The sequence below is a fragment of the Sander vitreus genome, chromosome 17 (assembly GCF_031162955.1).
Source record: "Sander vitreus isolate 19-12246 chromosome 17, sanVit1, whole genome shotgun sequence".
Taxonomy (NCBI): domain Eukaryota; kingdom Metazoa; phylum Chordata; class Actinopteri; order Perciformes; family Percidae; genus Sander; species Sander vitreus.
This window is the reverse complement of record NC_135871.1, coordinates 31,056,631-31,078,969: the sequence shown is the minus strand read 5'-3', so window position 1 is coordinate 31,078,969 and position 22,339 is coordinate 31,056,631. Positions and strand designations below refer to the sequence as shown.

The 22,339-nt window shown below is 42.6% G+C and overlaps 1 protein-coding gene across 1 annotated transcript in view; it reads left to right on the top strand.

The window, feature by feature from the left end:
- The window catches only part of LOC144532094 (calcium-activated potassium channel subunit beta-4-like), a 40,884-nt gene extending 19,286 nt beyond the window's left edge, over window positions 1-21,598 (top strand). The window contains exons 3-4 of the mRNA XM_078272641.1: window positions 15,403-15,530; window positions 21,271-21,598. Of these exons, the coding sequence (XP_078128767.1) occupies window positions 15,403-15,530; window positions 21,271-21,598 (456 nt within the window). The remainder of the gene's footprint in view (window positions 1-15,402; window positions 15,531-21,270) is intronic.
- The last annotated feature ends 741 nt before the right edge of the window (window positions 21,599-22,339 follow it).

Sequence of the window (22,339 nt, the reverse complement as noted above, 5' to 3'; positions counted from 1 at the left end):
TAGTACTAGTGTGAACATGTCCAGTATGTAGCCTAGTACTAGTATGAACATGTCCGTATGTAGCCTAGTACTAGTATGAACATGTCAGTATGTAGCCTAGTACTAGTATGAACATGTCCGTATGTAGCCTAGTACTAGTACCAAGATGTCCGTATGTAGCCTAGTACTAGTGTGAACATGTCCGTATGTAGCCTAGTACTAGTATGAACATGTCCGTATGTAGCCTAGTACTAGTACCAAGATGTCCGTATGTAGCCTAGTACTAGTGTGAACATGTCCCGTATGTAGCCTAGTACTAGTATGAACATGTCCGTATGTAGCCTAATACTAGTATGAACATGTCCGTATGTAGCCTAGTACTAGTATGAACATGTCCGTATGTAGCCTAGTACTAGTATGAACATGTCCGTATGTAGCCTTGTAGCCTAGTACTAGTATGAACATGTCCGTATGTAGCCTAGTACTAGTACCAAGATGTCCGTATGTAGCCTAGTACTAGTGTGAACATGTCCGTATGTAGCCTTGTACTAGTATGATCATGTCCGTATGTAGCCTAGTACTAGTATGAACATGTCCGTATGTAGCCTAGTACTAGTATGAACATGTCCGTATGTAGCCTAGTACTAGTATGAACATGTCCGTATGTAGCCTAGTACTAGTATGATCATGTCCGTATGTAGCCTAGTACTAGTATGAACATGTCCGTATGTAGCCTAGTACTAGTATGAACATGTCCGTATGTAGCCTAGTACTAGTATGAACATGTCCGTATGTAGCCTAGTACTAGTATGAACATATCCGTATGTAGCCTAGTACTAGTATGAACATGTCCGTATGTAGCCTAGTACTAGTATGAACATGTCCGTATGTAGCCTAGTACTAGTATGATCATGTCCGTATGTAGCCTAGTACTAGTATGAACATGTCCGTATGTAGCCTAGTACTAGTACCAAGATGTCCGTATGTAGCCTAGTACTAGTGTGAACATGTCCGTATGTAGCCTAGTACTAGTGTGAACATGTCCGTATGTAGCCTAGTACTAGTATGAACATGTCTGTATGTAGCCTAGTACTAGTACAAGATGTCTGTATGTAGCCTAGTACTAGTACCAAGATGTCCGTATGTAGCCTAGTACTAGTACAAGATGTCCGTATGTGGCCTAGTACTAGTACCAAGATGTCCGTATGTAGCCTAGTACTAGTACAAGATGTCCGTATGTAGCCTAGTACTAGTACAAGATGTCCGTATGTGGCCTAGTACTAGTACAAGATGTCCGTATGTAGCCTAGTACTAGTACCAAGATGTCTGTATGTGGCCTAGTACTAGTACAAGATGTCCGTATGTGGCCTTGTACTAGTACAAGATGTCCGTATGTAGCCTAGTACTAGTACCAAGATGTCCGTATGTGGCCTAGTACTAGTACAAGATGTCCGTATGTGGCCTAGTACTAGTACCAAGATGTCCGTATGTAGCCTAGTACTAGTACAAGATGTCCGTATGTGGCCTAGTACTAGTACAAGATGTCCGTATGTGGCCTAGTACTAGTACAAGATGTCCGTATGTAGCCTAGTACTAGTACCAAGATGTCTGTATGTGGCCTAGTACTAGTACAAGATGTCCGTATGTGGCCTTGTACTAGTACGAAGATGAGACTCAAGAGAAGTCGAGCAAAACGTCCCAACCAATCACCAGCGAGGATGTTGGCTGGTCTTCCTGGCTTCCAACCACGGACATTTCTACTTAAGTACGCTAACAAAGTATTTGTACTTCGTTACTTGACACCTCTGCAGTTGATTGATCGACTCATATAGATATAGGCAATAATAAAATAATATATACAAAACAATCATAAGAAGGAAAGCTCATTTAAATATGTAATAATTAAGACCAGTGCGTGTGATGGAATAGTGGCATTACAGCGTGTCAGAGGCCGCCGGACGCCTCTGCACTAAACCGTCCTTCCAGAAAGTTTTTTTGTGATTGTTTCGGGCAAAAATCCTTAATTATGCGTCACGTTTTCTTAAAAACTGTGATGGAATATGCGGGATATTTATGCAATTGTATGCGATGAAATTGCGGGAACTTGCAAAAACGGCCGTTTCATCGTGGCTTCATCGCGAGGTTTGCAGCTTTTCGATGATGTTCACGTCGCGTAATCACATCACTTCATAACGTTCCCATGGAAACAGGGGAAAACGGCTGCTCTCGTGTGAAGTAAACGCAACATTTTTCATCTTTCTGCTAAGATATACGGGACTTTTTTTGCAACGAAAATGTGGGGATTATGAAATCATGCAAGCCCCGCGTATTTTACGCAGAAATCGGCAAATCGGCATAAATATGCGGACTTTGGCTGATTATGCATTGAATTATAAGATCATATAATCAGTAAAAGAGTTTGGTTTTGGTTTATGGAAATGCCAATGTTTCCATCATAATCATCATAATCTGTCCTCCTCACTTCGGAAATTCCAGCTGCGCCCTGATTTATGAAACGCTCCTGCGGGTCGTATTAGAGGGTAGGAACAAACGACCCATGTGATTAGGAGGACTTGTTGATCATTGAGCTATGGATCAATAACTGTGTCAATCCCTGCTGATTTATTGAGAGTATTCTGAGACGAGCAGCAGCGGGAGCCTTCACCTCCGGGAGGCAGATTCATTCCAGTCTTCCTCCCAGTTCCTGTCATTTAAAAAGCCAAGCAGCAGTAAAGTGTGTGTTTTGAGCTGTGGAGAGGAGAGGAGATGAAGGCAGGTGGGCGGTTGCACTGAGCCAATTACTCGGCGAGTAATTTCCTCGTTTATGAGTTAATTATGTTATAAATGGAAATGACAGGAGCTGAGGGTAACAGATGACTGACACCTTCTAACTAACTTTCACCGTTATTTTAATATTAAAAATGAACTCCGATCCCAAACCAATCATTCAAAGGGAATGTCCTCACTGCGGAGGATTACAGACCGCGACAGAAACACACAACAAATCAGCTGAAAAGGTCAGAAAGAATTAATAATTTATGAAAACATGCGTTTCTTCAGGGGGGAAATACTTAATGTAATAAGGGAGAAATGATAACATTAATGTGTGTGTGTGTGTGTGTGTGTGTGTGTGTGTGTGTGTGTGTGTGTGTGTGTTAAACTAATTAACTGTAATGAGACAGAGCTTGTGGAGCTCCAGGACGTCAGGGTGGCCGTCAGTGTGTCCCTGCCCAGCTGGGAGCCTCTACTTCACTCCCCTCTCTCCGTTAAAACTACTCTCAAAGCGATCGGTGACATGTTACTATATCTTCTACTTAAGTAAAAGTACTAATACCACACTGTAAAAAATACTCTTATACAGTAAAAGTCAAAACATTACTACAAAACAACTAAAACGAGATGCAAAACGACTACAAGGAGACCCAAAATTATTGCAAAGAGACTCAAAATAGATGCAAAACCACCACGAAAAGATGTTAAAAGACCATCTAGTAAAGTAGTAGGTTGTGGTTTATTTTAGGTACAGGAGTAGGACACACACACACACACACTAACACACACACACACACGCACACACACACACACACACACACACACACACACACACACACACACACACACACACACACACACACACACACACACACTCACACACACACACACACACACACTCACTCACACACGCACTCACACACACACACACACACACGCACACTCACACTCACACACACACACACACACACACACACACACACACCTGCTTAAATAAGTGACACAGACCTGCAGATTCATCAGCGTCCTGTTCGACCGGCCTTCAGAGGACGAGAGACAGACCAGCGGACAGACAGGTGGATCGGTGGACAGGCAGGACAAATAGACAGACCGGTGGACAGACAGACAGGACAAACAGACGGACAGGTGAACAGACAGACAGAGTTATGGACAGAGAAACAGACAGACGGGTGGACAGACAGACAGACAGGACAGAGCAATGGACAGACAGGTGCACAGAGAGGACAGACAGACAGACAGAACAGAGCGATGGACAGACAGGTGGACAGACAGGGCAGAGCGAAGGACAGACGGGTGGACAGACAGACAGGACAGACAGAGCGATGGACAGACAGGTGCACAGACAGAACAGAGCAATGGACAGACAGGTGGACAGACAGGACAGAGCGAAGGACAGACAGGTGGACAGACAGACAGAACAGAGCAATGGACAGACGGGTGGACAGACAGGTGCATGTGGCCTCCTGTTAATCTGTTTATCCGTGTGCAGAGTCGGAGTCAGACAGAAAGGCAACAGCAGGTCACTGATGACCAGACACTCATACAGTACGTCCTGATTATCTCCCGTATTTAGATTCATAATAAGGTTGTGCTACAGCAACACCGCCTCGCTCTGATACTGTCGGCAGACAGTCTGCACCATTTTGATTTCTTCTTTATGGAGCTGGCACATTATGAGAAAGATTTGTGTGTATTAATACAGATATGTAGTGTAGAAGGGCTGGGCGATGTGACCAAAATCTTCAATGGGTTATTAATAAACTTTGTTTCAGGTGTACAGTACATTTTTATATGGTTTGTTTGCAAAAATCTTAATCTGCAAAGTAACTAATGCATTCAGATCAATGTAGTGGAGTAAAAGTACAATAGTTTCCTCTGAGATGTAGAGGAGTAGAAGTGTGAAGTAGCAGGAAATGGAAAGACTGTACCTGGAACCAGAGATGTTCACAAGTCATTTTTTGTCCAAGTCGAGTCTCAAGTCTCTGGCCATCTGATCTGGATACAATGTGCCTGTTCCCAGCATTAGCACAACATTTTGCGATGGTTAGCTTGTTACCTGTGGCGATATATGCTAAATGTAACGTCTCTTTCACATTAGCGTGTGTGTCTGACCTATCTGGGTGCGTTTGGAGATGCTTGATGAAGTCCGACGTTGTTGATCCGGCATCATTTATCTTGGTGTCACACACCTTGCGTGTAGCCGTTCTCTTACTGCCACTGTTTACCAAGTTATTGAAAGCTAAACTAATAACAAAAGGCACAACTCCGGGTGGACTTGGTGTCTCCATCGTCAACGCATTTTTTGATATGCGAGTGCGTGCACATAGGCGCATGCGTTACGTTGCACATTATGGCAAAGGGCAGGGGACATGCAGCTCGTCATACGTTTCCACAACGTATACGCGCCAATAAAAGAAAATAGAAATACATGAATACAGGTTGTTGACGAGTCTCGAAGCGCGAGTCCGAGACAAGTCTGAAATCTTTTGGCATGAGTCACAAGTCAAGTCTGAAGTCAGCTGTTTGCGTTTCGGGGTCAAAATTAAAAATGTCAACGTTTTGGTCGTCTTTTTCAACAATTTTTATTTTTTTGCCCGATGTTTTTGTCACTTTCCGACTTTTTGAGACGTATTCCAATTTTTATGGCCCTTTTTCTCGCTTTTTTTGTTGGTTTTTTTCTCGCTTTTTTAACATTTTTGTTGTTGTTTTTTGACACTTTTGTCACTTTCTTCAACGTTCTTTTCTCAATAATTTTTTCAAATGCTATAAAATTGAATAAAACACCCAAATTCAATGAAAGTAGTGAACTGTTCATTTATTTTACTTGTGAAGAGCGGTTTATGGAACCATCCACATTACTTTTTTTGACAATTTGGTTGAAAGAAACCCACATTTCTGATATAGAAACATTATGAAAATGGGTCAAATTTGACCCGAGGACAACAAGAGGGTTAAAAAAACTCACCATGAGTCATAATTGCTGCCTGAACAAACGACTTATGGGAGCGTTTTTCGGGGGAGGACAGTCTCGTTGAACAACGTCAGTGTCCTCTTTCTCTGCTGCTTCTAAACTTTCCCGCAGCACATTAATCACTTCCTCATTAACGACCAATCAAACGACTTCTCCTCCCTTGATTGATCCAATCAGGACAAGCTGTGTTTGTAGCTGTCAGCACTGTCAGGAAGTGATTGATGCTCCTATACGCTCACGGTTCATTTTTGGGACGCCTTTGTTAAGTGGGACAGCAGCTCATTGGAGAGAACTTGAATGCCGACACCTTTTTATTTAAAATGTTTCTTAAAGGATGTTTCTGTTGTCTCACTCGTTTCCACAGACAGACCTATACACCTATATGGTTGCAGTTTTAAAGGCTGCTCTTTCCTGTAACAGGTCTAATCTAATGAGGGACGTAAAGAGACACACTGAAATCAGATTTGAGCGGCCAGAGTGTCCAGACTAAGACGCATCTGTAGAAAATCGCATTTCAAACCATCTCCAAATGTTGTTTGAAACCGATTTGAAAAGAAATCGCATTTCATGTTTGTTTGTTTTTTTTGCTGTCCAGACTTTCTAAACCAGTGGTTCTCAACCTTTGTACCAGCGCCCCCCCTATCCATTATCCAGGTCCCTAACGCCCCCCAAAACAATATGTAGGCTAATTGCCCAGAATATCAATGATTACGCCCTAATATAGGCCTATTTGACATTTAATTTAAATAACAGCAGCCAATCAGAACGACTAGATATGTAACATTCAAACTATAATTAGGTATTATCAAAAGGCCTGCTGCATGTCCCTGGTGTGACCCTCAGCACTAAAGATGACAAATCTATAATCGTATTGTTCCACCGGAAAACAAGCTGGCACTTATCAAGGGGTAAAAGCAGAAGGATCTCACACACACACACACACACACACACACACACACACACACACACACACACAAAAGTATTTTGGTGATGACAAACGACTTGAAGAACGACACCTACTGCAGAATGGAAATAGGTTTACAACCTTTGAAAGTTAGTGAGAGCCCTTTGTTGATGCTTAGAAGAGTCTAGGTTAGACAAGTCTAGGTTAGACGAGTCTAGGTTAGAGTCTAGGTTAGACGAGTCTAGGTTAGAAGAGTCTAGGTTAGACGAGTCTAGGTTAGACGAGTCTAGGTTAGAAGAGTCTAGGTTAGACGAGTCTAGGTTAGAGTCTAGGTTAGACGAGTCTAGGGTTGGAAGAGTCTAGGTTAGAAGAGTCTAGGTTAGACGAGTCTAGGTTAGACGAGTCTAGGTTAGAAGGGTCTAGGTTAGACGAGTCTAGGGTTAGAAGCAGTCTAGGTTAGAAGAGTCTGGGTTAGAGAGTCTAGGTTAGAGAGTCTAGGTTGGAAGAGTCTAGGTTAGAAGAGTCTAGGTTAGACGAGTCTAGGTTAGACGAGTCTAGGTTAGAGTCTAGGTTAGAAGAGTCTAGGTTAGAAGAGTCTAGGTTAGACGAGTCTAGGTTAGAAGAGTCTAGGTTAGAGTCTAGGTTAGACGAGTCTAGGTTAGAAGAGTCTAGGTTAGAAGAGTCTAGGTTAGAAGAGTCTAGGTTAGAAGAGTCTAGGTAGAGTCTAGGTTAGACGAGTCTAGGTTAGACGAGTCTAGGTTAGACGAGTCTAGGTTAGACGAGTCTAGGTTAGAAGAGTCTAGGTTAGAAGAGTCTAGGTTAGAAGAGTCTAGGTTAGAGTTTAGGTTAGACGAGTCTAGGTTAGAAGAGTCTAGGTTAGAAGAGTCTAGGTTAGAGTCTAGGTTAGAAGACTCTAGGTTAGAGTCTAGGTTAGAAGAGTCTAGGTTAGAAGCGTCTAGGTTAGACGAGTCTAGGTTAGACGAGTCTAGGTTAGAAGAGTCTAGGTTAGACGAGTCTAGGTTAGAAGCGTCTAGGTTAGACGAGTCTAGGTTAGCCGAGTCTAGGTTAGAAGAGTCTAGATTAGCAGAGTCTAGGTTAGCAGAGTCTAGGTTAGACGAGTCTAGGTTAGAAGAGTCTAGGTTAGAAGAGTCTAGGTTAGAAGAGTCTAGGTTAGACGAGTCTAGGTTAGAGTCTAGGTTAGAAGAGTCTAGATTAGCAGAGTCTAGGTTAGCAGAGTCTAGGTTAGACGAGTCTAGGTTAGAAGAGTCTAGGTTAGACGAGTCTAGGTTAGAGTCTAGGTTAGACGAGTCTAGGTTAGACCAGTCTAGGTTAGAAGAGTCTAGGTTAGAGTCTAGGTTAGAAGAGTCTAGGTTAGAGTCTAGGTTAGACGAGTCTAGGTTAGACGAGTCTAGGTTAGACGAGTCTAGGTTAGACCAGTCTAGGGTTAGCAGAGTCTAGGGTTAGCAGAGTCTAGGTTAGAAGAGTCTAGGTTAGCCGAGTCTAGGTTAGAGTCTAGGTTAGAAGAGTCTAGGTTAGAGTCTAGGTTAGAAGAGTCTAGGTTAGACCAGTCTAGGTTAGAAGCGTCTAGGTTAGAGTCTAGGTTAGACGAGTCTAGGTTAGACCAGTCTAGGTTAGAAGCGTCTAGGTTAGACGAGTCTAGGTTAGAAGAGTCTAGGTTTGCCATCGCCTGTCTTGTGAGTAAATAGCAGAAAAAAACATTTGGAGAAACGCAACCCCACATCGCGCTGCGTTTTGAGGAGGTGTGAGAATCCTGTAGCCTGCAGTAAACAGTGACATCACTGCCTCTATCGCTTCCACTAGAAAGTTTTAAAACACCAAACACGAGCCCTGAACTGCCCGGGAGTTTGGGGAACAGCTAAATGTTTGCCAAACAACAAAGCACAGTCGATATCTCTCGGTCGTCTCTTTTCTTTCGCTCTTTCTCCGTGAAATGAAGCTGCCTTCAGGTGCAGTAGGAAACATTGTGTTCTATAAACGATCTGACGAAAAACAGTTACTGTGACGCAGCTTCACGCTGAAGTATAGAGCTCATTTAAGATGATGCTCTGACGTCCCGTTTCCGTGAAGGCAGCACGGAGCTGCGCCAAACAAAGCTGACAGAAGCACAGAAGGGAAAAGTTATGATCCACCGTCTCGTCCAGTCGCAGTCCGTGAACTGGCAGCTTTTAATGTTGCAGACCACTGTTTTTTAGTAGTTTAAAGTGTAAACATGTATTGTTATTGTGAATCTTTGGTTTAAACTAGCTTTTAAACATACGCCCGCCTCATTTCCAGGGCCGCACGGAATCTGTGGACACATAATTTCCACATATTTATCTAATAATAATTTTTTGAACGTTTGAACACATCTCGACGCCGAGCAGAAAAACTGATTTTCATTCTGCATCGCCGCTTAAAACGGTAAAAAAACAAAAAATAGTCCAGATTGCATTTGGTTCTGCTCATTCCTACTGACTTTATTTCATTTTAACAACCAAAGGATTGTCAACCCAACTCCCCCCCAAAAAAAACCCTTTCAACACATCAGTGTGTCTCTGCTTAAATACCAAAATCCAGCAGCAACAACAACATTGTGATCAGTGTGTGTTGTCAGGAAACCCTCCGCATGTCAACACACACTCTCTACATTGATCTCATTTGGGCCATTAATTCAGGACTAAAAAACACACACACACACACACACACACACACACACACATATATAATTGTACCCTCAGCCTGCTGGCATGGCAACCGCAATCATCCGGCAGGGCGACCCACTTATGATGTCATCGGGCGAGGTGCTTTTTTTGATTGGCTGGGTGATGAATGGCTGCTGAGTTGAGCGGGTTAGTAAGCTGACAATTACCTGAAACACAGATAGAGAGAGAGACAAAAAGACAGGTAAAGAGAGAGAGAGAGACAGATAGAGAGAGGGAGAGAGAGACAGATAGAGACAGATAGAGAAAGAGAGACAGATGGAGAAAGGGAGAGAGAGACAGAAAGACTGGTAAAGAGAGAGAGAAAGACAGATAGAGAAAGAGAGAGAGAGGGGGAGAGAAAGAGAGATAGAGAGAGAGAGATAGATAGAGCCAGAGAGAAAGAGACAGATAGAGAGACAGATAGAGATTGATAGAGAGAGAGAGAGAGAGAGAGCGAGAGAGACAGATAGAGATTGATAGAGAGAGAGAGACAGAGAGAGAGGGAGAGAAAGAGAGATAGATAGAGAGAGGGATAGATAGAGCCAGAGAGAAAGAGACAGATAGAGAGACAGATGGAGAGAGGGAGAGAGAGACAGATAGAGATTGATAGAGAGAGAGAGAGAGAGAGAGAGAGAGAGAGAGACAGAGAGAGAGGGAGAGAAAGAGAGACAGATAGAGAGAGGGAGAGAGAGACAGATAGAGAGAGAGAGACAGACAGAGAGAGAGAGGGAGAGAGAGACAGATAGAGAGAGAGAGACAGACAGAGAGAGAGAGGGAGAGAAAGAGAGACAGATAGAGAGAGGGAGAGAGAGACAGAGAGAGAGAGAGATGGTCTCTCTGCCTTCTGGACGAGATGCAATCAGACTGAACACCAAAAGATCTGATCATAAAATCATTTTTACAGCTGAGAGAAAATAAAAGATGTCACATTAATCACACGACAGTGATGACAGTAATGTCCTAATCTGTGAGACAGATTTATCGGACAAATGTCTCCTCAGATGTTCTCCATATTCAATCCATCTTTATTCAGAAAGCACTTTTCAGTGGAACCAGCCTTATGTGTGAAACCTCCCCGGACCAAACGGTGGTAATGTAGTCCGATGAAAAGAGGTGGTCTTATATTCCTTGGTTAAGTTTAGAAAAAGATCTTGGTTTGGGTCCTCTGGAGGGATGTCAATCTGGCCCAAGGCCTCAGATCTATAATTTACTACAACAAGGAGAGTCTCGTAGTTCTTTAGTACGCTTACATGACTGCCGTGTGAAACCAAAACTAACCGGATCAAATGTAGACAATGCAGGGATTGACATTAACTTTCTGAGGCACTTGTCTTTTGGACAAGTGCATTTACGTTTCACTTGTCCCTGCACAAAAGTCACTTGTCTGGGTAAAGATTAATTATTTTATAAAAAAAAATGGTGTTTTGCTAATGCAGAATTAGAACAAACCATCTAAAGCATCCAAACACTATCAACATTAATACAATTGAGTTGAAACAGTAGAAACAAACGTGTCCCAAGAAAAAAGGATCTCCAGACTCCATAATACAAAGTAATACTTTGCATGCCGGTGTGAAGAAGTTAATACATTGAGATTATATTTAATACATTAAGTTATTGAGATTCTAAGTGAATATTTCAAAGTTTCTCATTACTTTCAGATTCCTAGTCAATATTCTAAGTTAATAAGTCAATATATTGAGATACTAGGTTTAAAAAAAGGCCCTAAAACAACAGGAGTTTCCCCAAAGTGCTTTCCACTTGCTGCAGATGGTTTATTCTTATTCTTTATTTTATAAAGGACAACACACATTAATTAACATTTCTGTAAATCTGCCAGTGTTAGCTAACCTAACAGATGTTCCGCATCCATCTGGGAACTTTCCGCTGGAGAACTTTTTGGGAAGGGGCGGAAATCCTGGTTAGCTGATTGGATAAACCATCTGTCTATCACCACCTATGTTGGTGATGGACGGGCCAAATCAACCAATCAGATCAATGAAGCTAGCTAAGTTAGTGAAGCTAGCTAAGTTAGTGAAGCTAGCTAAGTTAGTGAAGCTAGCGTTAGTTTGGCTTCAAGGACCTTGCGGTTCTTCTAATGCCATCGTTTAACATACAATTAAGTTAGGTAACGTAGCTAACGTTAACCTTTTTAAACTTACCATTTGTATGTACTTTTTCGCCGGCTCGCAAGCCCAGACAAGTGTGTGCGGCGCGCCTGTTGTTGTGTTTCCGGTCTAGCTAGATCCGGCGTGGTGTTGTAGTTTTTCTAACGTTACTAGTTGTTGCAACAGCAAAAAACTACAAAGTTTGCTATGCCAAAAAGAACGTTAATTTCGCGATAAAAAAAATGACGCCGTGAAAATTGGGTTTGCGTTAACGCCGTTAATAACGCGTTTAACTGACAGCACTAATAGCAATTGTAAGCCTGCGTCAGCTAAATGACATGTAATGTAATAATGACCTCTTCTGAAGAGTCTATCATGTTTTTTTAATCCTCCGTGTCCTCCTTGGCTACTAGTAACTGTGTGGAGAAGGGGTGGGGGGTTGCGTGATCACAGAAGGCTTGTATCATGTGGATGCGCCAACAGTGTTGTTGTCATTACTTTGAATTCCTGATGGGGGCGACAGAAACTAAGCACTATAGCTTCAAAGATTATATATTTAAAACACGGAGGTCTGACCTATCTGTGGTCTCTGCTATGCTTATTATCTGTCTCGTGTTTCTTCGCTAGCGTCTTTGATAAACCAAATCTGGCGTTAGAAACAGCAACATGTCACCGCCGGTCGGGCTGACTGCTAGTTTGGGTGGCGTCATTTTCTTTAGTCTGTGGCCCAACAGGTACATTAGCTCTTCAAGCTAACGTTAGTCAAAGTGTTGACATATGAAAGCATCAAACAGCATTTTCGATGAAGGACATGAGTGTAGATCCAGCTGTTCCTCTCCCCCGTTGTATGTAATTGTATGTACGGGACGCAGGAGTCTTCTACAGGCAAGTTATTGTAAACAAACATTGTGATTGGGTCGATTCTGTTGTAGTTCAGGGATGAAGAATATGTTATATTGAATAGATAAACACTGTATGTGGTTTTCTACCTCAGTATCCTGATGGAGCTGCTCAACATAACTGGCCGTCGCAAATTAAATGGCGCAGGAAGTAACATCAATTATCATTTTCTTCACTTTAGATAGCCTATTGTTGCAGTAGACTTATTACAAGACATATCAGCCTTTAAAACTGCAAACCTGAAGGTGTTTCTGTCTGTGGAAACGAGTGACCGAACATTGAAGCATAGAAACAGAAACACGTGCAATCCATTGAAAACATTTAGAGAAAGGTGTCTGTCTGAACATAAATCTGGCAACAAGACATCATGACTTCGTGTAAACATACACGCCACTTTTCTAAAGCCAAGTGGCGTGTTATCTGTACGCATTTTGAGCTATCCGTGTGTATGTCTACGCCGTATACAGCGGACGGCAGTCTGCAACGTCACAGCGTAAACATACATGCCACTTTCTAAAGCCACGTGGCGTGTTATCACGAGGCTACGGTTTAGGAAACGTCACACGCGGGTTGGGTTTAGGAAAAGAACAAACGTGGAAAGGAAACGTCACACGCAGGACACGATCCCCTGGGTGAAAGTCCTGTGTTTGACCCATCCTCCACCCCAACCAACCTCCCTACACGGATTTTCGCCCTTTCATACTCCTCGCTACGGCGTCAATTCACACGCAATCTCAAAGTAATGTAAGTCAATGGCGGCCAAACAGCGTTGATAGACACGCTAAAAAAGCAACACGCCAATAATGGCATACAAATTGGCCTCTCATACATACACCACTTCATGAGATCAGTCTGAATCTGGAAAGGTTGACATATCAAACATGCATTTTAGATGAAGGATCCCATTTTGTCTGTGTACCAATCCCATCGTCGCCATAGCAACCTGTTAGTCCACACAGTAACGAGCCAGGACACAAATCAGCCTCCTGCTACGAGAAATCTGTGTGTGAGGTTATGTCTGGAAGCTGGAACTAAACTGAAGACGAAAGAGAGCCGATGCAGACCCCCTCTGAGCCAATCAGTGTCAAGCCTGTCGCCTCGTTTTGACCTTGTTAAAGCGCCCCCTGCTGGGTAATCGCCGCCAGAACGCCAGAGCGACGCATCGACTCTCCGACATCTGTCCAAATCTGATCCGTCTGGGCCATTAAAGGATAATTACCGTTTTTTTTTCAACCTAGACCCTATTTCCCCATGTTTTTGTGTCTAAGTGACTGATGGGAACAACAATCTTTGACATTGGTCCATTATTAAGAGAGATCGCTGCAGTCGGCAGCGGTGAAACAAGCTACTGTACAATGTAAGTTAACAGGACAATTGTGCAGCTTGTATTTATGTTCACAAAAGTGCTCATTTTGCCGCTGACAGACTCAGATTAATATTCTAAATGTCTGACAACATTATGGAAACGATCCCTACAGAGATAGACCTTTAAAACCTCTTTGAGACCTTTCTGTTTGTAGATGTGCGCGAATTAACTCAACAGACAACAGACTAGGTTGAAATCAAGAAGCCATTCCTTACTTCCATGTGTTAACTGTACAGCCTGCTGGTACACACTTCAGGTCTCCTATTTCCACACCCATCATCAGGAACGCCCACAAACCCGTTGCTACACAACCATGACAACACACTCTACACTGTTTAACCAGAAACAGCTCTGAAGTCGCTAGCGCTAAACCCACCAGACTCCATTTAAAAAAAACAATACTTTTAGTGTGTATAGAGCCAACATGTTTTCACATGTATATCGGTAAACTGTGTATATTTCAACCAAAACTAGAGTTGTGATGGTTGGAAAAGTGGAAAGACGACCCAAAACGGCCTTTCATAGTTTTATTTTTGTTTCTGTCGACTCTGAATGAAGTGTGTTTTACGATGCTAAAATTACTGTTTATTTACACGGAGTCTGGTGGGTTTAGCGAACGTGATTAGAACATTAATCTGCGCCTGTCAGTGGCAAAACGAGCACTTTTGTGAAGGTAAATACAACTGCCCTATTAACTTACATAGTAGCTTGTTTCTATGCTGCCAACTGCAGCGATCTCGCTTAAAGTGCTCACATTATGCTCATTTTCAGGTTCATAATTGTATTTAGAGGTTATAACAGAATATGTTTACATGGTGTAATTTTCAAAAAACACCATATTTTTGTTGTGCTGCACATTGCTGCAGCTCCTCTTTTCACCCTGTGTGTTGAGCTCTCTGTTTTAGCTACAGAGTGAGACATCACACTTCTGTTCCATCTTTGTTGGGAGTCGCACATGCGCAGTACCTAGGTAAGGACTACTAGCCAGTCAGAAGCAGAGTATGATGGCGTGTCCTGACAGTACCTAGGTAAGGACTACTAGCCAGTCAGAAGCAGAGTATGAGGGCGTGTCCTGACAGTACCTAGGTAAGGACTACTAGCCAGTCAGAAGCAGAGTATGAGGGCGTGCCCTGACAGTACCTAGGTAAGGACTACTAGCCAGTCAGAAGCAGAGTATGAGGGCGTGTCCTGACAGTACCTAGGTAAGGACTACTAGCCAGTCAGAAGCAGAGTATGAGGGCGTGCCATGCTAGCAGCTAGGCGAGCATTATAACGTGTGTTCCAAAGTGACCACGTGTGTCTCTGAAGTAAAGGCTGGACTACAATAGAGCTGTTTGGAGCAGTTTCTGAACAGTGTTTTCTGTTGGAGATGGTAAGTCCCTTTGGGGGGGACTTTGGGCTTTCTCACTTTGTAAACCTATAACATGCACAAAAAAGATATATAACACAATAAAGGAAAGGGGAAGAAGCCAAAAAGCTGAATATGAGCACTTTAATACTGGACCAATGTCATAGATTGTAGTTCCCATCAGTCACTTAGACCCAAAAACATAGTAAAATAGGGTTGAAAAGAACGGTAGTTACCCTTTAATAATGTGTAATGTGAAGAGAATTAACCCCGTAACTGTTGCTCTGTCAAAGCAGCGGTGTTGGTATCTATCTGTTTTCCTGTCTCTCAGTGTTCGTACGTCCCTCCCTGTGAGAGGGACAACCAGAAGAACAAAGACAGCGTCCTGTGGTGGGAGGATTACTTCACCAAAGAGGTCAGCAGCCAGTCCTTCACGTGCTTCTTCAACCAGCAGAGGAGGTGAGACACGCACACACATTCACAGCACACTCTATTTCAAGGTGTGATGCTGATACATTGGAAACCAGGGATGTGTGATGCTGTGAAGTTTTCCTCGCTGACAAATCACTGTTACCACAGGAGATTACACATGGCCTGTCTTAACCTGCAGCATTGCACAGGCTTCTTTTTCACAGAACCCTCAATTTGCTGCCTGCGACCTTCGACCCAACATTAGACACCTTCAACTTCAATTCGACAGTCCTTGTAGATCCATTGTCAAGCATCTTGTGACGTATATATATATATATATATATATATATATACAAGAACGATGTAACTGCTGCAGAAGACTGGTCAAGTCTATTTAACCCTTGTGTTGTCTTCCCGTCGACGAGGCAACTTTGTGTTTTTCTGGGTTGAAATTTCAACATTTTGTTGAAATTTTTCTACACTTATCTCGATGTTGTTGTCGATTTTATTTCAATATTTTTGTCGCTTTTTTTCACATTTTCTGTCACTTTTTGGGTGTTTTTTTTCCGATGTTTTTTTTTCTTCACTTTTTTCCAGTTTTTTTGCCACTTTTTTAAACACGTTTTTGTCACCTTTGGCGATGTTTTTTTGTCACTTTTTTTAAGTGTTTTCAAAAAAATATGTTTTTGTTGATTTTTTTCACATTTTTTGTCAACATTTTGTCAACATTTTTTGTCAACTTTTTATGATGTTTTTTTTCATTTTTTTAACAAGTTTTTTGTCGCTTTTTCCAATGTTTTTTTTTTTCCAGTTTTTTTGCCACGTTTTTTAAACACGTTTTTGTCACCTTTGGAGATGTTTTTGATGTTTTTTTTGTCACTTTTTCCGATTTTTTGGGGGGGGGGGGTTAAGCGTTTTGAAAAAAAACTTTTTTTTTGTTTTTGTCGATTTTTTTTCACATTTTTTGTCACTTTTTGGGGTTTTTTTTTTTTTTTTAAAAAGTATTTTTTTTTCTTTTTCCGATGTTTTTTTTTTTTTTTATTTTTTTTTTTTTGGGGGGGTTTTGTAAGCGTCATAGTTCTGATGTAGAAAGTTTTTTTTTAATAAAGGAGAAACTTTGAATATAATCCCCAGTAACAGAGAGGGGGTTTTATTTCAGCCTAATAGCTGGTTTGATTTGCATTGAGAGATCATTTTTTGGAAAGTACCCCATGCCAATCTCTAGGTATGGTGAAGGGTATGTGATGATGTGGGGGTATGGTGAAGGGTATGTGATGATGTGGGGGGTATGGTGAAGGGTATGTGATGATGTGGGGGTATGGTGAAGGGTATGTGATGATGTGGGGGTATGGTGAAGGGTATGTGATGATGTGGGGGTATGGTGAAGGGTATGTGATGATGGGGGGGTATGGTGAAGGGTATGTGATGATGTGGGGGGTATGGTGAAGGGTATGTGATGATGTGGGGACCAAGGGAACTTTATCAGGATCATAGTATCCTGGATCCATGAAATAACTGACTTTTCAAAATAAAAGTCTGCCTGCCTCTATGGGAATCTAACATAGGGGTGTACTGACTTATGCCCCCTGTATTTTAAGGAAGAACATTTATTTATTTACGATACATTATTCATTCACAAAGAAAATCGGTGTCCTTAAATTCTGGATTTTTCCTAATTTTTTTTTTATTAAAGCATTAAGATCAATTTCCAAAAGATGTTTTATTTATTCCTCTTTTTAGTCAGCTTTAGCGTGGGTGTGTAAACAATCTGCCGACTCAAACTCACAGAATTTTTTTCACAGATTTCACAGAACGTAAAGTGGTTACGGTTAAATGATCCTCTAGACTCCTGTGTTTCTATTGTGAGGAACAGGGTTCAGGGTGTCAATTAAAGTGGGTATTCACAGTGGTGTTGATAGCTATAAAACTAGCTGCTCCTCACCACTTATCAGCTCATATTAGGTGTATGAGAACAACATCACACACAAACTATAATCACTGCACTCTGCACCAGACCCTGAGCTTGCAAAACAAACCCTGAAATGGGAATTCACACAATGATTAATTAACCCTCTGAGCTTTAAGGTGGTTTTGACAACTTATGGTCATATCTAACTACTCTGCCCTTTGGGTTCAACATCTGGGGGGTTGAGATCTCCACTTTTGAGCAAAATTGAAATTTTGAGTGTCAAACACTTTATATTTCTGCATTCTGGTGAATCTTTCTGCAACAATTTATGGTGCAAATGCCTTTATTTATGTAAAGGGAATTATAATTGTTTTTTTGTTTTTGTTAGAAACATACTGGGCCCTATTTTAACGATCTGAGGTCACGGCGTGAAGCGCCTGGCGCAGGTGTGTTTAGGGCGTGTCCAAATCCACTTTTGCTAGTTTGACGGTGGAAAAAAGGGTCCGTGCGCCGGGCGCATGGTTCTGAAGGGTTGACCTTAGTGTCTTCATTAATCAGAGGTGTGTTTTGGGCGTAACATGTAATCAACCAATCAGAGATCATCTCCCATTCCCTTTAAAAGCCAGGCGCGTTTGGACCTTGGAGCATTGCTGTTATGATGGAGGATTTGCACCGTAATGATTGTATTTGTAATCTTCTGCATGTGTGTGTGCTGCTGTGCGTCCCTGTGTGTGTAACAAGCATAGTGTGCACGTGCTGTGCACGAGCCTAGGAGCATTTTACTAATGCTCTGTTAAAATAACAATGAAATGCTGCGTTATTGACTTTAGACCAGGTTTTTGTTGGTCAATGGCGCCATCACTTCCCACTCCCTCAAGATAGCAATACGCCCAGAATGCACCTGAACACACCTCCCTGTAAGACCAACACGCCCAGAATGCACCTGAACACACCTCCCTGTAAGACCAGCACGCCCAGAATGCACCTGAACACACCTCCCCTGTAAGACCAGCACGCCCCAGAATGCACCTGAACACACCTCCCTGTAAGACCAACACGCCAATGGGCCACAGATGGGTGCAGGTACATTTGCTATTTACTGCGTCGGTCTTAAACTAGCAAAGACACTTGCGTCGGGCTTTGCGCTGCGCCGGGTGCCAGCTAGGGCCCTGAGTCTGTCAGCAGCAAAAACTGAATTTTTAGTGGACGCTAACTGATGCTGAACATTTGCCACCGTAGGGTTACATTGCAGCCCGGTCTGTGGCTGCTAGTTACAGTGATCCCGCTTAATACTGGACCAACTTCAAAGCTTGTTGTTCCTATCAGTCACCTACACACAAACACATAGGGGAATAGGGTTGAAAAAAACAACAAAGCACCATGTACTGTATTTCAAACAAAGCCCCATACCAACAACCAGAATAATTAAAAAGGATTCAGCACACACAATAAACCCATAAACACAAGCAATTCAGTTTACATCCCCCATAATTCAAATATCAATAAATGAGTCCTGACTTGAGCGTGTCCTAGATGTCTAGTTGTCCAATCACTACACTATCATCTCCACCAGTGTTTCTCAAATGGGGGTACGTGTCCCCCTAGGGGTACTCTGGAGGACTGCAGGGAGTTCGTGAGATTTTTTGCAAAATGTTTTTCTGGCTGTAGGCTGTAGTTACTTCTACTGTGTTTTTTTTCTCCAAGTTTGTCACTTTTTTCGAAGGTTTTGTCCTTTGTTTTGACCTATTGTTGCCTTTCTTCCTTACTTTTTTCTACTGTCTTTTTTTCTTCAAAGTTTTTGTCTCTTTTTTCGAAGTTTGTCTCTTTTTTGCAACACGTTCTCACGCTCATCTCGTAAAATATGGACGCTTGGTCAGGTGCCTTTGTCGTTCTTATTGCCGCTAAAAGTCTCCTTTAGCGCTTTAAGTAAACACGCTTGGTCGGGACTATCGTCGTCCCTTTTGACGCAGTTATGTTAAGGAAAGGGTCGTGGGTGGGCGTACGGTTCTGTGACACGCGGGAAGAAAGAAAAAAGCGACTATAGCAAGCGTGACAAGCAGGACGTCAACCCCGCTGTCCTGGGTAAAGTCCTGTGTTTGACCCATCCACCCCTCCAACCAACCTCCTTACATACTACTCTCTAAATCCTGTCTAACACGCTGAAAGACGCCTTTTTCGTCACATCAGATGCTGACAGCCACTGTCCAAACGTCCTTATTTTACGAGTTTGGAATGAGAACGGGTCGCTTTTTGGAATTGTTGTTGTCACTTTTGTTACCTGAGTGTTGCCTTGCCAAGTTTGTATTGCTTTTTTGAAGTTTGTCTCTCTTTTATCGGAGTATTTTTTACTATTTTCGACCTATTCTTGTCTTACTTCCGTCTTTCTACCGTCTTTTTCCATGGTTTGTCGGCCTTTTTCCAATCATCATTTAAATATTTTCCAGGTCCAAGGCTGTTGTTTAGTAAATCTATCGCTGTATTCTTCCTCTTTATAGAGACTTTCTTTTCTACCAAAAATTATTTGCGCTGGTTAGGGGGTACGTGGCCTTAAAAAACTGTTCAAAAAAGCTTGAGAACCATCATCTCCACCAGTTGAAACTGAAGTTTCTGTTAATCCAGGCGTACCAGCCTCTGTCACCTCGAGGATATTGCGGTTGCATAAATACTGCAATGACATATAAAAGAGCAGGTCGACTGATGTTTAAAGAACATCATCATCATATCTTATATAGGTCATGTTGGCCGGCCCCCTTCTTTTTAAATGCTGTGACTGAAAATTGTTGAGACGGAAGGAGGAAAGAGATCTCCTTTAGCGTGTCAGCTAAATCCTCCAATTATTCACCGACGACGCTCACCTGTGACCTTGGCTGGTTTTATTTTTATCTCTGCACCAGAAGGATCAGAATGAGGGAACTCTGCTTCGTAAATGAGGGCCCAGGGGGGTGATGCTGCAGATAAGATTTTATTTCGTGTTTTAGAGAAAAAGAACTGGAGCACTCAAAAGGTTATTTTTCAAGACGAGGGAAAACACAGTTAGTCACTTGATTTATGGGCTTGTTTCAGCGGCGGCAGGACTGTTAGATCCCTAAAACCTTCCAATGTAACTTTACGCAGTGGTGGAAAGTTCAGTTCAGTTTGATTTATACAGTATAGCACGTTTAAAAACAACCATAGTTGACCAAAGTGCTTAAGAGACATTTCCAATGTTTTAATACGTGGGCCGTTATAACTGACGTTCTCAACTACAACTCAGAGTTGTTTGAACTACAGAAATCTGTTTAGACTGATCTTAATGAATAATGCAACAAGGACGAAGCATGTAAACTGCTGTTAGTTTATTCAGAACGGATCGCAAATGGATCCGAATGAAGAAACGTAAAAAAAAACCTCGTCCCATATCTCCCTCAGCTGAATAGTGAGGGGAACAGATCAAGGCAGCAACAGAATCAAAGCCCTGGAACCATATAGGAGACTTTCTGGTCTCCATCACCTGATTAATACTGTCCTTCACCACGGTCTGCATGCTGACGCACTGGCCGACAACAGTGCTGCAGAGGGGGGGAGACACGGTGTAGCCCAGTTTACCTCACACTCAAGTCAGTGCAGAACCTCCACCCAGAGCTACGGGAGGAGCTGGAGAGGCAGAGCTTTCTCCCCACTGAATAAGGCTAATGAAGTAATGATTAAAAAAACACAAATGCTTGTTTAAGGGCCCGGCCCGATCATAGCGGCGTAAAATGTCGGTTCAGGTTCTGGCTCGGGCAGAGAACCTAAACTCTCGGACAGTCCTAGTTTTAAGCTGCCCTACAATCGACACATTATCGAGTGATGAAACTGCTGTAAATTAATTATTTTTCTTTCTTACTTCTGTGATTTCAGGCCAGACGACGTGTTGTGGCGCCGTTCCCACGACACCAGCGTCCTGCTGCACTGCGTCCTCTGGCCAATGGTGTCGCTCCTCCTGGGCACGCTCATTGTGCTCCTGACGGTGTGCGCGCGCTCCCTGGCCGTTCGAGCCGAGGCTCTCCAGAAGAGGAAATGCTCCTACGAAGTGTGCCAAGACCTGTCCGCCGCCGGGCCCTCGTCTCGCCGTGGGCACAAGGTCGACGACCCTCTCACGACGAACTCTGACCTGGAGATGTCGTCACCGACACGGACCCTGCCGCTGTTTGCGGTGCCAGTGCGACGACGCGACCGAGAACATTAGGACGAAATAGAAAGCTGTTCGTGGAATTGAATCCGGATGCTTACGAGCCGGTGGGCGAAGTCGAATAAACTGGCTGAGGACGCCACCAACAACCCACCGCTCTCTGGCGTGGTTTGTATCATCGGAAGTTTTAAAACCAGGAGCGATTAGGAGAAGAGGATGATGGGAAACCCACCCTGTTGCCTATAGATTTCAGCAGAAACATCAGCACCTTTTCCCTGGTTTTAACTAAAGATGTTCCGATACCATTTTCCCGAGCCCGATACTTGAACTTGCGTATCGGCCGATACTAAGTACACAGATATATTATATATATTACATATATTATACTGATTCAAGACTAGGCTAGGCTAGAGCACATCAGGGTTTTATTCGCTATAACAACTGCCTCGCTCTTAGGGCTGGGCGATATATCGATATTATATCGATATCGTGATATGAGACTAGATATCGTCTTAGATTTTGTATATCGTGATATCGTGACATGACATAAGTGTCGTCTTTTCCTGGTTTTAAAGGCTGCGTTACAGTAAAGTGATGTTATTTTCTGAACTTACCAGACTGTTCTAGCTGTTCTATTATTTGCCTTTTCACCACTTAGACATTATATCCACATTACATATGATTATTTATCAAAAATCTAAGTGTGAAGATATTTTCTTAAAGCACCAATAGTCAACCCTAGAATATCGCCGCAATATCGATATCGAGGTATTTGGTCAAGGATATCGTGATATTTGA